Below are 13,489 nucleotides of genomic sequence, written 5' to 3' on the forward strand. Positions count from 1 at the left end.
CACAAGCTCAGACTCAGAGGCAGGACTGAGAACAGCAGATTAACAACAGGGGAGAAACAGGCCTAACTGGAAGTAAAGAGAGGCCAGATTCAAGAAGCCCTCACATGCCAGGAGAGAAGTTCAGACTCAGAGCTCTGGACACAGACAGTGGTTGGGAGGTGCAGATACTCCCGGGATCTCAGAAAGAGGCTTCTCTCCTTCTGGAGAATCAGAGAAGGCTTCTCAGAGGAGGTGGGACATGAGATGAGGATGGGGTGTGTGTTACCACAGAGCAAGCAGCATGAACCCAGGTCCCGAGATAGGGATGCCCAGGGAGGAATGCTGCCCAGGGAGCGTGGAAGAAGGCAGCCATTGACCAGGTCACTTTTTGTCTTTTTCTTCATTCATCAGCTATTTATTGACTGTCTATATGTGGCAGGCTGGCTCTCCATAAACAATAGTCATTATAATATTTATTACACACTCAGCATGTGCCAGGCACTGTTCTGAATGCTTCGTGAGCACTAACTCTCTTAGTAAATGTTTGTTGAATGAATGCGTGCACTCAAGCCAGCCCCTGGGCTAGGAGTTGGGGGCACAGCAGCCCCTGGATTCAAACATCTGTGAGGGCCCATAGCTGCTCACACCCCGTGTCCTCCTTCCACAGGAAATCCCCATGAACTTTGTGGATCCGAAAGAGTACAATATCCCTGGGCTGGTGCGGAAGAACCGGTACAAAACCATACTTCCCAGTGAGTACTTGCTGCCCCAGAGGGATGGGGGCAGGCTTAGCTTCACCTGGGGACCCCCTCACCCTGAGGAGGACCGTAAGCCCACAGCTGGGCCTCCAGGGGTGACAGGACACTCATCACTGGAGGAGGTGGGACAGAGGGCTGGGGGTTGCTGGCTGAAGGGAAGCGCCGCCCTGGTGAGGCCAGAGGCGAGTACATTTCCTCGCACAGCACTCTCTGGTCCTTTGCCCTGCCTGGCCACGTGTTGTGCTGGGCCCTCTAGAGACCCAGAGAGAAAGGGTGGTAATGACAGCAGCTCCTGGCCACACTGTGGTAACCGCAACTCTTTTCAGAGCGGGCAGATTTTAAGGAAAGGAAGTTAAGGCTTAGAGAGGTTAAGTGGCTCACCTGCAGTCCCACAGCTAGGAAGTGCAGAGCTGAATTTCAGACCTGGGCCTCTGTGATCCCAGAGTCAGGCTCTCTGTCTACACTGTGTGGAGTGTGGTCGAACTGTAAGCCCTCTAACAGGGACATCCACTCCCACAGGCAAATGAGTTGTCTCTGTCAGGGAGTGAGCTCCCCATTACTCAGTGTATTCAAGCGAGGCGGCATGAGCAGTCCCCTAGAAGGTCTGAAAGAGGTTTTCCTCCTTTGGGGGCAGTTAGACCAGGTGACCTGATGCTCCTCTTTCAGCCCTGGGGTATCATTTTCAGATAACTTTTATCAAGCCTCGATGAGCCTGCCACCCTCGCCAAGTTCTGACCCCAGGCCCCAGGGCTAGCTTGGGTGTTGACTTGTTGAAAGTGAATCCCCGTAAACCTACTCCATTCAGTTTGTGGAGGAGCGAGGCTTTTAAAAAGCAGTTTTGCCATCAGCATCTCCAACAACATGTAAGATGTCATGACTTATTTTTAACTTTTAAAATATCGACTTGTAGTTGCTATGGTTACACAGTCTCTAGGTAGTTGCGGTTAAACAAAGCGCCATTTAAGGCCAGGATGCATTATTCAAGGATGCTCACCTCTTCCCTCGTCTTGCCCTCCCCGATCCCAGCCCTACCTGGAGGGAGGGACTCGAGTATCCTAGAACCTTGGACTTTGCTGGCTGCTCAGAATGGCCACTGGGGGAAGGTGGGAGCAGACTAGGATTCCATGCAGATGCAGTCCCCGCTGCATTCCAAGAGGCTCAAGCTGCCTCCAGCCATGCCCTGAGCCTCCAGGCCCCCGAGCCCAATAAAGAATCTTGTCTGTGTCCAGCAAGAATGGAGCCTGTGCCCTCAGAGACTGGGTTGGCGGGTGCAGAGGGCAGGTGAGGCTGAGCAGTGGCTGCCTCTCAGATCCAGGACACGCTGAGGTTTGTTCTCTCATTCACTGGGCACACATTTCCTCGGCTCCTGCCCCAGGGGCTGAGGATTTAGACGTAAATAGGACACAGACTCTGTGCACAAGGAGCTTCCAGCCTAGTGGGGGAGAGAGGTCCATGCACAGTTACAGTCAGAGTGACCAGTAACCCACAGGCAGTATTGAGAATGAGATGCTGGGAGCAATTTCTGTCCCCTTCTCCACTGTGTCCCAAGCATCAAAGCAGTGCTGCCTGGCACATAGTAAACATTCTGCACCTATTTGGATTGTTTTAATTTTTGTAGAGATGGAGGTCTTGCTCTGTTGACCAGGCTGGTCTCGAACTTCTGGCCTCAAGCTATCCTCGCCTGCTTCGGCCTCCCAAAGTGCTGGGATTATAGGCATGAGCCACCATGTCGGGCTCTGCACCTATTTGAATGAATGAATGAATAATATCTCTCAAATCTACATCATCTTCTCCAGCCTCACTGCCAAAAGATGTTTTTGAGGTTAGGGCTTTCATGTTGCCCAGTTCCAGGGGACACCATTTACATAGACTACATTGACATAAGTGCCCCCTGGAGCCGTGCCAGGCTGGACAGCCCTGTGATCCTTGACACTTCTTGGATCATTGCAGTAAACCTCTAACTGTTCTTCTGGCTCCCACACTCTCCTCTCCATCTTCTACCATTGCCACCAAAATGAGGCAAAACAAATCTAATTGTGTCATTCTCTTCCTTAAATGCCATCATTGTTGTCACCCTTGTAATCCTCAGGTTTAAGTCCAGCTTTCTTTCTTCTTTTTTTGAGACAGAGTCTCACTCTGCTGCCCAGGCTAGAGTGCAGTGGCACAGTCTCGGCTCACTGCAACCTCTGCCTCCTGGGTTCAAGCAATTTCTGGCTAATTTTTGTATTTTTAGTAGAAACAGGGTTTGATCATGTTTGGCCAGGCTGGTCTCCAACTCCTGACCTCAAGTGGTCCACCCACCTCAGCCTCCCAAAGTGTTGGGCTTACAGGCTTGAGCCACCACACCCGGCCTAAATCCAGCTTTCTAAGCCTGGTTTATAAGACCGTTTGTCGCCTGGTTCCTCTCCAGCCTCACCACTCACCACTCCCTACCCTGCGCTGTGCACGTGAATCTGACAGAACAGCATTGCCTGCAGACAAGGAGAAGGGAGATGGCCCATACAGAGCTTCCTGCCCCTCTCTGCTGCAGGTCCCCCAAAAGCCCCACTCCCACTTACCCTCGCTCCTCTGCATCCCTGCCACCCTCTACACCCCCTCTTCACAAGAACTTCCCCAAATCACCTGCCAAAACCTTAGACAGTGGGGTTGGGCTAAAGAGGCGAAGCTTGTGCCCTTTACCTCCCCAATTTCTCCTACCGGGTTTAGGATCCTTCTTTTTATCCTTTAACTTGTAGAACTTGTAATAATGTCAGGAATAACAGCAACTGATACTTTGTGTTGGTCCTAGTTACTGGCATAAGGACTCTAGTTGTGAAAGTTAACTCCTTTACAAGATGAGCAAGGTCATTGTGGAATGACCATCCCCAGGTTACAGATAAGGCACAGGGAGATAAAGTAAATTGTCCATGTTGACACTGCTAGTAAGTCAGAATCAGGATTTGAACCTAGCCTCTCTGGCTCAGCAGTGTAGACTCTTAATGACTCCCCTATACTGCCTGTGAGTGCCTCCTAATGTGCACACTGGAAATGCCTTTAGTCCAGTCCTCCCTATTATAGGAAAGAAACTGAGTCCTGGACAAGTGGGCTGATGACAAAACTAAACCAGAACCCAGGAATCCGGGACCCCAGCCAGCTTCCCCCTTACCCCATACAACCTCAGTCTCAGCCTCTGCAGGCTGACAGAATAGTCAATGCAGGGAGGCTCTAGCTGGAACAAAACAAAATCTACTCCAGGAAGAAGAGCAGGGTGGGGGCTGGGCACAGTGGCTCATGCCTATAACCCCAGCACATTGAGAGGCCGAGGTAGGAGGATCACTTGAGCCAGGAATTGGAGACCAGCCTAGTCAACATAGCAAGACCTCATCTCTACCAAAAAAAGTAAATAAAAATAAAAAAATCAATTCAGCCAGGTACAGTGGCGCATGGCTATAGTCCTGCTTACTCAGGAGGTTGAAGCAGAAGGATCACTTGGGCCCAGGAGTTTGAGGCGGCAGCGAGCCATAATCGTGCCACTGCACTCCAGCCTGAGTGACAGAGACCCTTTTACTGTGGGATTTGACATGTGAATAAATTGAAAGGAAAAAAACCTTTTTGCATATGTGGACATGAGGCTAAGACCCTACAGTCTTAATCCAGATAGAGGAGACTATCGTTTTCATGTTAATAGCCTTCCTCAACTTTCTACTCCCGAATCTTAACAGCCCTTTATACTTATAAAGCACTTTACAGTTTATACAGAACTTTCATATCTCTTTTCTCGTTCATCTTCCCAACAGCCCAAACAAGTAGGCATCTTTGCCTCCATTTGACAGATAGGAAAACTGAGGCTTAGAAAGTCCATATGTTTTACAAGCCTACACAGCAAGTCAATGACAGTGTGTACTCAAGCTAGCTGTCTCTTGCTGAACAAGATCTGTACAGGGATTTCCCTAGGTAATTCCATTCTTGACTTAGCTGTCTCCTCTCCAGAAGCTAAGACGCAGTGAGTATAGGGCAACTTAAGAGGCACAAGCTAAGGATAGAGACAGAGGTAGAGACCCGGGGACCCCCCTCTCTCTCCACCCTCCTCCTCATCCTGAGTCCTCACCTGCAAAATGAACCATGAATGGGTCAATGTTTTGCTGCTGGGCAAGGGAAGGAAGAACTGCTAAGGTCGCAGAAGAAATGTGGGTATGCTAGAATAGGCCAGAGGAGGTGGGCCCTGCACCAGAGGGCCCAGCTTCCAGCCTTACTTGTCTCCCACCACCCCAGACCCTCACAGCAGAGTGTGTCTGACCTCACCAGACCCTGACGACCCTCTGAGTTCCTACATCAATGCCAACTACATCCGGGTACGTATTCCCACCCTGACGGCCTCTTGCTCAAGGGGAGGCCTGAGTCGATGGGATCCATCCTCCAGCCTTGTCCCTATACCAGTCTGGCTCCTGCCAGCTCCTGGGAAGAGCCTGAGTGTGGGGATGGGGTCCTGGGAGCACTGTCTCTGACCCTGACAGCCTGGACTTGGCTGGCCACAGGGCTATGGTGGGGAGGAGAAGGTGTACATCGCCACTCAGGGACCCATCGTCAGCACGGTCGCCGACTTCTGGCGCATGGTGTGGCAGGAGCACACGCCCATCATTGTCATGATCACCAACATCGAGGAGATGAACGAGGTAGGGACCCCCGTCCCCATTCTAAGTGTCTGCTACATTGCGCCCTACACTAAGTGTCTTGTTCTCAAATTAATCTTTATGACAATCTCACGAGGTTGGCGGTGTTCACTCTGCTGCCAAGATGAGGAGATGTGAGGCTCGATGAGGTTAAGTCATTTGCCCTGGGCTTCACAGATAGAGGCATGCCTGGAGGTGGCCTCTCCACTTCCAGTGCCCGTGACCTTAAACACAGCACTCTGCTGCCTCCCAGCCTGCCAGGACAGATGTTGGCTACTCCTGTACCCATAAGGGCCCATTTAACCGAATCTCCATAAAAGTCCTTCAGATGGGTAGCACTTCTGTTTTCCAGAGGAAGAAACTGAGACTCAGGAAAGGGAAGTAGCTTATAGAAGTTGCAGCTGAGATTTGAACCCAACACTCTGTAGCAGCAACCCTGTTGCCCTTATGTATCTCTCCGCTGGCCCTGAAGAGTGTTGTAGAGAGTGTGGGAAGGGAACAGGATTGTATGGCAGCCTGATCTGGGTCCCTGCAGAAATGTACCGAGTATTGGCCGGAGGAGCAGGTGGTGTACGACGGTGTTGAGATCACTGTGCAGAAAGTCATTCACACGGAGGATTACCGGCTGCGACTCATCTCCCTCAAGGTGAGGCCTGGGGCAGGGCTGGGTGAAGCTGAGGATGAGTGTAGGGGCTTAACTGGGGACTCCACAGAGAACAGGTTCCCCAAGTCCACTGTAACTGACATAAAAGCCAGTTTCACTCTCAGATTTTCTGATAATTACGGATGAGTGAGAGGTGAATGGACTTGGGGGCCAGAGGTAGAATCAAACCCCTTGCATTTCCCAGTTCTCAGTTACATTTCATGCTGTTGGGCTCTCTCTGTCTCTCTACTCTGTCATTCATAATGCATTCTAGCTATGCTTCAAATGTACCCACGGCCAGGACTGTCTGGATGAGGGGACTTCAGCAGCCTCCAGCACTGTGCTTATAATTGAGGGTTCATCATGACTTTGAGATCCTCCCTAGAAACATCTCTTCACCTGGGATCCTGGGCTTCTGGCCTGTAGTGCCCAATCTGTCCACAAGAGAGCAGGCACTCTTTGCTGCTTTGGGGTTGTACAGGGGGCTGTGGTTACAGAAAACAGCAAGAAAAAGGAAGACACACAAAATATGAGCAATACAAAACAGCCCAGAAGAGTGGGGGAAGGTATCCTCCCACCCTGAAGTTGTGCTTCTTCCAGGATCAGCATAATAGAGGAGACTGTTCCTTTGAAATCGGGATTAGTGGATTCTGTTTGTGAGAAATAAGACCCATGTTTAGGGAAGGCTGTAATAACCCCAAAGGCTGGAAGAGGTGAACCAGGCATCAGGAAGCTGATGCCCTATCCGGGAGCAGCCAAGGAAGTTCATTGATGCTGACAGCCACAGGGGTTACTGAGCACAAGACCGGAGACTTGGCCCTCTGAGCTGTTCCCTCTCCCACTGGATAGGGGCTAGGTAGGGTGTCGAGAGCATCTCAGCCCCCAAGAGCAGTGTCCCCACAAGCAGCTCTAAGATCCAGGTCTTGTTGGAGGGCGTGAAGGGCCAGGAAGTGAAGAGCAGAGGTAGTGGTCGCTGTCACAGCCAGGTAACCCAGGACTTGAGAAAATGGCTTCCTGAGTAGAAATTCCCCAGAAAGACAGGCTGAGATGAGGCACGGCTGCTCACTTTCTCAATGCCATGGAGATGATGAGGGAAGAACCAGGGCATCTTGGAGTTTGAGGGAATTTACTTTTGTCCATAAGACATTACAAGCACCTGGCCTGAGCTTGGTTCTGGGTTGGGTACTGTGAACACAGAGCTTCCCAAAACTTGGACTCTTTCTTTGAGAAGCATGTATAAGATGGTAAGTACTGAGCTAGAGATAGGTATATAGAATATAGGATATGTATATCATATGATGTTATATTGGATGAGTATAGGATATGTATATCATATATGTATGTATATATGATATACATATCCTATATATACCTATATAAAAAATAGATATAATATAAATATATAATATATAAAATATAAATATATATAGGGGGGTGTGTGTGTGTGTGTATATATATGTATAAAAGAAGGACACTCTGCCATCTAATGTGCTCAGGTAGGGCTTCCTGTAAGTGGTGGTGCTGATGGGGTCTTGAATGATAAGTAAGAGTTGACCAGGAGCAAACAAGTCAGGAGAACTTGTTTGAGTGAGAAAAAAATAAAAGTAAGGACATGGAAGATGGAACACTTGTGTGCATGTGTGTGTGCACATGTGTTTGCGTGTGCTGCTGAGATTTTACCTACAAACCTTTTGGAGTGTGGGAGCATTGAGTACAAGTATGCAGGGGCAGCAGGTGTGTCTGGAAGGGCAGGCCCTGTAGCAGTTGTCTTCCTAGCTAGGTGAAGGACTGAGGAGAGTGGGTCTTATTCTGAGAGCAGTGAGAGACATTGAAGGATGTTGTGGTCTGCTCAGGCTGCTATAACAAAATACCATAGACCAGGTAGCTTGTAAGCAACAGGTTTATTTTTCACAGTTCTGGAGGCTGGGAAGTCCAAGATCAAGGCACCGTGACCCTGGTGAGGACCCACTTCCAGGGTCATGTCCTCATGCGGCAGAAGGAGTGAAAGCTCCTTTTGTAAGAGCACTGATCCCATTTGTGAGGGCTCCATTCTCATGACTTAATCACCTCGCAAAGGCCCTCCCTTCAAATACCACCATGTTGGGATTTGGTTTCAACATGTGAACTTAAGGGGACACACACATTCAGTCCAAAGCCACGGGTTTTCAGCAGGAGAGCAGCATGTCCAGATGTGTGTTGTACACAGACTATTTTGACTCTGTGAATCTGAGACAGTTGAGGATGAGGCAGAAATCCCCCACACTCGAGCAATGATAAAGATCCAGGTGGTAGTGAAGCGGGGAGTGTGAAGAGGTGGTAAAACTTGCAGCATTAATTGCAGCACTAAGATAGAGGCGAGTCACGCAGGCGCAGGCGAGGCACAGCAAGAGGCAAAGAAGAGTCCCGGGGCTGGGTTATGTGACAAAGGGATGACTGGGGGACCATTTGTTAAGATAAGGAACCCTGGAGACAGTAATAAATTGGAGAAGGGGCTCTTGGCCTCTCTTGGATGATCCTGAAGTTGTTGGGGCAGGACCAAAGACAAGATCCATGCCAACGCCACTGACCAATCCCCAAAACCGAGCTGGCTTTGGGTCTGTGTCTGGTGCCACTGGGCAATGTGGTGCCACCTCAATGTGGGTGAAGTGGTTCCACTCTCTGTGTGCGTCCTGTGTTCTTCCTCCTCCCATCCCATCTCTATCTCTGGGCTGGTTTGTGAGCTGAAAGAGTTCACACATACCTGGGGTGGGCCTCTGTCTCCTCGACAGAGTGGGACTGAGGAGCGAGGCCTGAAGCATTACTGGTTCACATCCTGGCCCGACCAGAAGACCCCAGACCGGGCCCCCCCACTCCTGCACCTGGTGCGGGAGGTGGAGGAGGCAGCCCAGCAGGAGGGGCCCCACTGTGCCCCCATCATCGTCCACTGCAGGTGGGTCCTCCTAGCCAGCCACTGGAGCGGGGCAGCCCCCCACCCGCTGGGCTGCCCTGCCCCTCACCCCACCGGTCCCCTCGGCCCTCAGTGCAGGGATTGGGAGGACCGGCTGCTTCATTGCCACCAGCATCTGCTGCCAGCAGCTGCAGCAGGAGGGTGTGGTGGACATCCTGAAGACCACGTGCCAGCTCCGTCAGGACAGGTCAGCCCATGGGCGGGAGTGGGGACACACAAGGGAGCTAGAGCCCCGAGGGGGTAGAGGGAGAGACCCACATGTGCATGGGGGGGGCGAGGGGCAGATGGAAAACACTGGCACGGACTGATGGGAAGACAAGGAATAGCGAGGACAGCTGGGTAGAGGGGCAGGATCCAGACGGTGGGGGGCCAGATGAAGAGGGAAGAGAAGCAGAGCTGGTGGACAAAAGCGCAGAGGCTGAAAGTGGTAGGACATGTCATCTGTGTCCCTGATAGGAAGGGGCAGAGGGTAATAGTTGGCAAGGGTTGGTCTCTCCAAGATGCGCAGGGACAAGGCCTGGCAAGTGATTGCCACTCCATGGCTTTTGAGGCACCCTCCCACAGCCCATCCCTCCACGACCCTGCCCCCACTGTGCATCTCTGCTGGGCAGGGGCGGCATGATCCAGACATGCGAGCAGTACCAGTTTGTGCACCACGTCATGAGCCTCTACGAAAAGCAGCTGTCCCACCAGTCCCCAGAATGACTGCGCTTCTCCTACAAGGTTCTCTGGGCACTGCCCAGCCTGAGTCTCAGCCCTCACCCAGGGCCCCGCCTCGGGTCCTGGGCCTGCTCCCCGCTTCCTCCCCTTCAGTCAGCTCCCTCTGTCCTCTGTCAGCCTGGCCTGACCCCTACCCTCCAGCATTGCTCTTCCTACTGTACATATTGGGGAGTGGGGGGCAGGGTCGGGGAGGGGCATGCCAGGCCAGGCCTGGGGCCCCAGAGCCTGACCCACACCACACAGACCCCGGGCCCCAGTTTTTAACGATGGTTCCATCAATACCTGATCCAGAATGTTTCCGTGCTACACTTTGTGTCCTGCTGCAGTGTGTTCTGTCTGTCCATCCATCTCTGCTCTCTGTACCGGACACTGTGTCTCCTCGGCCAGGAAGGGGTGATAAGCTCCAGCCCCTAAGCAACCGGACTTGCCTGCCTCGGCCTCACCTGCACTTCTCCCAAAAGGCAGACGACCGGGAGTTAGGCATGGGGAGCTCCGGAGGGTTACCAGAGAGCTTTCATCTGAGGGAGAGTTCTCTAGGTTGGAGCGGGCATCACAGCCGGGGTGGCCTCTGGGTGTCAGATGCCCTCAGGAGGGTGCCCAGCCTGTGAAGCACTGGCAAGGTAGGGGGCAGATGGGGCGTGGAGAACCCAGAGGATCTAGGCCCTGTTGGGGAGGGGAGAGGAGCTCAAGGTTTGGGTGGGGACTCAGCCCCAGATCTGTGTGGGACATTTTTCTGTGTCACTGTGGGAGAGCCTTCCCAGAAGTCTCACTGCGTGTCGCTCTGCGTGTGTTCCCATGTCCATGCGTGTGTTGAGAGCCCAGCAGGAGGGCATGCATGACTCTTTGGCAACATGTGTTATCTTGGAGCCACGTGTTTTTATTGCTGACTTTAAATATTTATCCCACGGCAGACAGAGACATTTGGTGTCTTTTTATAATTCGCTCGTGGTCATTGAATAGAGCAATAAACGGAGCATTTTGAGCAAAACTAACCTCCTGGGTCTGTGTGATTTGCCTCTCCCCTCCACTGCCTTCCTTCCTGTACCTGGGTCTTTGTGCCCCTCCCCAGCATGAGCACAGAGAGCTTGGCCCTTCTGCTCACTGGAGCCCCTTGTGGAGACTGGGAGTATGGAGCGAGTCCAAATTTGTAAAGCCAAACTGGGAACATTCTGCAGGATTCTCACACAGCCTCAACCCTGGGCCTGACAGTGGGCCATGGGGAGCCTCAAGGACAGGTGTGGAAGGCTTCCAAGGAAGGCACAGTGGCTGACAGGTCACCATTTCCAACAGATGTGCCAGAGAAGCCAAGGCTAGGGCAAGGAGACATTCAGGTCACACCCAGGCCCCTGCCTGTTGGTCAGACACTTATCCCATGTTAGCTCCACAGATCCCAACAGCAGCTGCAGCCCAGTAATTTCCCTTGTAAGGCCTGGGCTCAGAGTAGCTCCTCCCAAGGGGCCCAGGGAATCTGCATGTGGGCTGAGATCCTGAGCCATCCTGGACACTCCTGCTCTATTCTTGTCCCCTGCTCCCCTGGGATGGAGCAAAAGTAGCCATGATGCTACTGCTGGCAGGTGGGGGTCACTCCAGGGCAGAAGGAGGGGTCCAGGGCAAGGGTGCTGACCAACAAGTCCTTACAAGATGCCGGAACCTTGGGTGGGATCCAGGGTCCAGGCATGCGGGGTGTGCTACAGATGATGAGAAAACAACAGGGTGGGCCGGACACGGTGGCTCACGCCTATAATCTCAGCACTTTTGGAGGCCGAGGGGGGGCAGATCATCAGTTCGAGACCAGCCTGACCAACATGGTGAAACCCCATCTCTACTAAAAATACAAAAATTAGCCAGGCGTGGTGGTGCACGCCTGTAATCACAGATACTCAGGAGGCTGAGGCAGGAGAATCGCTTGAACCTGGGAGGCGGAGGTTGCAGTGAGCCGAGATCGTGCCACTGCATCCAGCCTGGGTGACAGAGAGAGACTCCATCTCAAAAAAAAAAAAAAGAAAACAACAGGTGGCTGAAGCAGCCCAGATGGAAGTCCTTGAGAAGAGGTGGCCATACTCTCCAGTCACCCTCAAGCAGAGACCTCCCCACAACCCCCAGAGGATGGGCCCTCCTACTTTTCTACCCAGATTAGGGAGATTGGGCTGTTGAAGTGGGAAGAGGAAGGAGAGCTAACATTTCCCTGTGCTTCCCCAGGGTGGCCTTGTAAAGATACTCAGGCTGTGTATGAACCACACGTAGGAGTGCAACATGAATGGGAACCCCTGGATTTGTGTAGCAACGCAGCAGATCCCAGAGGCCCTCCCCAGTTCACCCTGTCCCAGTCCCTGGAAAATACAGACCTGTTGCTTTGCTCCCTGAGCCCTGCTGGACTATTCATGCACATGTACCTGAGTGTGTACCCGTGCACACACACTACCCTGAGCTCCTCAGCTCAGAGAGGTTCCACCCAGCAGCAGTGAGAGCCAAAACCTGTACCACAAGGGAACAGAAAAAGTACCTCTGGACCACCACCCTCAGCCTCCTTCCCGCCTGGCCTTCAGTGTTTCCCCCAGCCTGGATCCAGCTTTGCTTCCGGCCTCCCTTCCACCGCCCTCCCCCTCCCCCCACAGCCAAGCAGTGTGCCATCTAGCTGAGACAGCTGCAGAGCCTGAGTAAGGAATCGCCCCCAGGGGGCCAGACATTTAAGGAACAGATGACACTGATAGCCTCACTGTTGGGGCAAAGGAAGAAGGAGACGGGCCACCCTACAGTCCAGGCACTAGCTGAGCCTCCAAAGACGTGGACACAGCATTCGAGTGTTGGGAGGGACTGGTCAGTGCTGAAGGTAAGGCTCCCCTCCTCCCTCAGGAAGGGGACAGAGCTGACCACCTTCTGAGCCCAGAGGGGACTATAGGGGTAGAGGGCAGGAATAGGAACAGGGGAGTAGTCTCAGAACCCAAAGGTAGAAGCAGCCCAGGCAGAGATATATTAGGGGGTGGAGGGAGGGAATAGAGTTTAACCCCTAACTACCTGGGTTAAAGAAGGCTTTGGAGCCCTCTGGAATGCCACTGGACTGGAGTCAAAAGCTAGGAGACTAGTCTGAGTGACCTTGGACAGGTCATTTCTTTCAGACATCAGTTTCCTCATATACAAAATAGGACTTTAAAAACTGCAATGCTGGGCTGGGCGCGGTGGCTCACACCTGTAATCCTAGCACTTTGGGAGGCTGAGGTGGGCGGATCACGAGGGTCAGGTATTCGAGACTAGCCTGGCCAACATAGTGAAACCCCATCTGTACTAAAAATAGAAAAAATTAGCCGGGTGTGGTGGTGGGTGCCTGTAGTCCCAGCTACTCAGGAACCTGAGGCAGGAGATGCTTGAACCTGGGAGGCAGAGGTTGTGGTGGGCCAAGATCGTGCCACTGCACTCCAGCCTGGGCAACAGAGCAAGACTCTGTCTCAAAAAAACAAACAAAAAAAAACTGCAATGCTGGCTAGATGCAGTGGCTCACACCTATAATCCCAGCACTTTGGGAGAACAAGGCAGGCAGATCAACTGAGGCTAGGAGTTCGAGACCAGCCTGGCCAACAAGATGAAACCCTGTCTCTACTGAAAACACAAAAATTAGCTGGGCATGGTGGCACCTGCCTGTAAACCCAGCTGCTGGGGAGGCTGAGGCAGGAGAATCGCTTGAATTCGGGAGGAGGAGGTTGCAGTGAGCCGAGATCACACAAAAAAACCACAATGCTAGTTAAATAAAACATGGAGGGACATCCATTCATTGAGAAAACATGGTGCTCTGAACAGG

General features: G+C 52.3%; 1 protein-coding gene and 1 long non-coding RNA gene across 5 annotated transcripts in view; one reads left to right on the forward strand and one right to left on the reverse strand.

Annotated features, from left to right (window-relative positions):
• Positions 1 to 10,688, forward strand: part of PTPN5 (protein tyrosine phosphatase non-receptor type 5) — a 63,588-nt gene extending 52,900 nt beyond the window's left edge. For all 4 annotated transcript variants that reach the window (XM_054440466.2, XM_054440465.2, XM_054440464.2 and 1 more), the window contains 7 exons: positions 647 to 731; positions 4,989 to 5,068; positions 5,252 to 5,389; positions 5,922 to 6,032; positions 8,798 to 8,958; positions 9,050 to 9,163; positions 9,588 to 10,688. In XM_054440466.2, coding sequence (XP_054296441.1) covers positions 647 to 731; positions 4,989 to 5,068; positions 5,252 to 5,389; positions 5,922 to 6,032; positions 8,798 to 8,958; positions 9,050 to 9,163; positions 9,588 to 9,681 — 783 coding nt within the window. In that variant the 3' untranslated portion in view covers positions 9,682 to 10,688. The remainder of the gene's footprint in view (positions 1 to 646; positions 732 to 4,988; positions 5,069 to 5,251; positions 5,390 to 5,921; positions 6,033 to 8,797; positions 8,959 to 9,049; positions 9,164 to 9,587) is intronic.
• Positions 1 to 13,489, reverse strand: part of LOC134740255 (uncharacterized) — a 35,314-nt gene that overhangs the window by 3,269 nt on the left and 18,556 nt on the right. The window lies entirely within an intron of this gene.

The sequence above is a fragment of the Pongo pygmaeus genome, chromosome 9, assembly GCF_028885625.2.
Source record: "Pongo pygmaeus isolate AG05252 chromosome 9, NHGRI_mPonPyg2-v2.0_pri, whole genome shotgun sequence".
Taxonomy (NCBI): domain Eukaryota; kingdom Metazoa; phylum Chordata; class Mammalia; order Primates; family Hominidae; genus Pongo; species Pongo pygmaeus.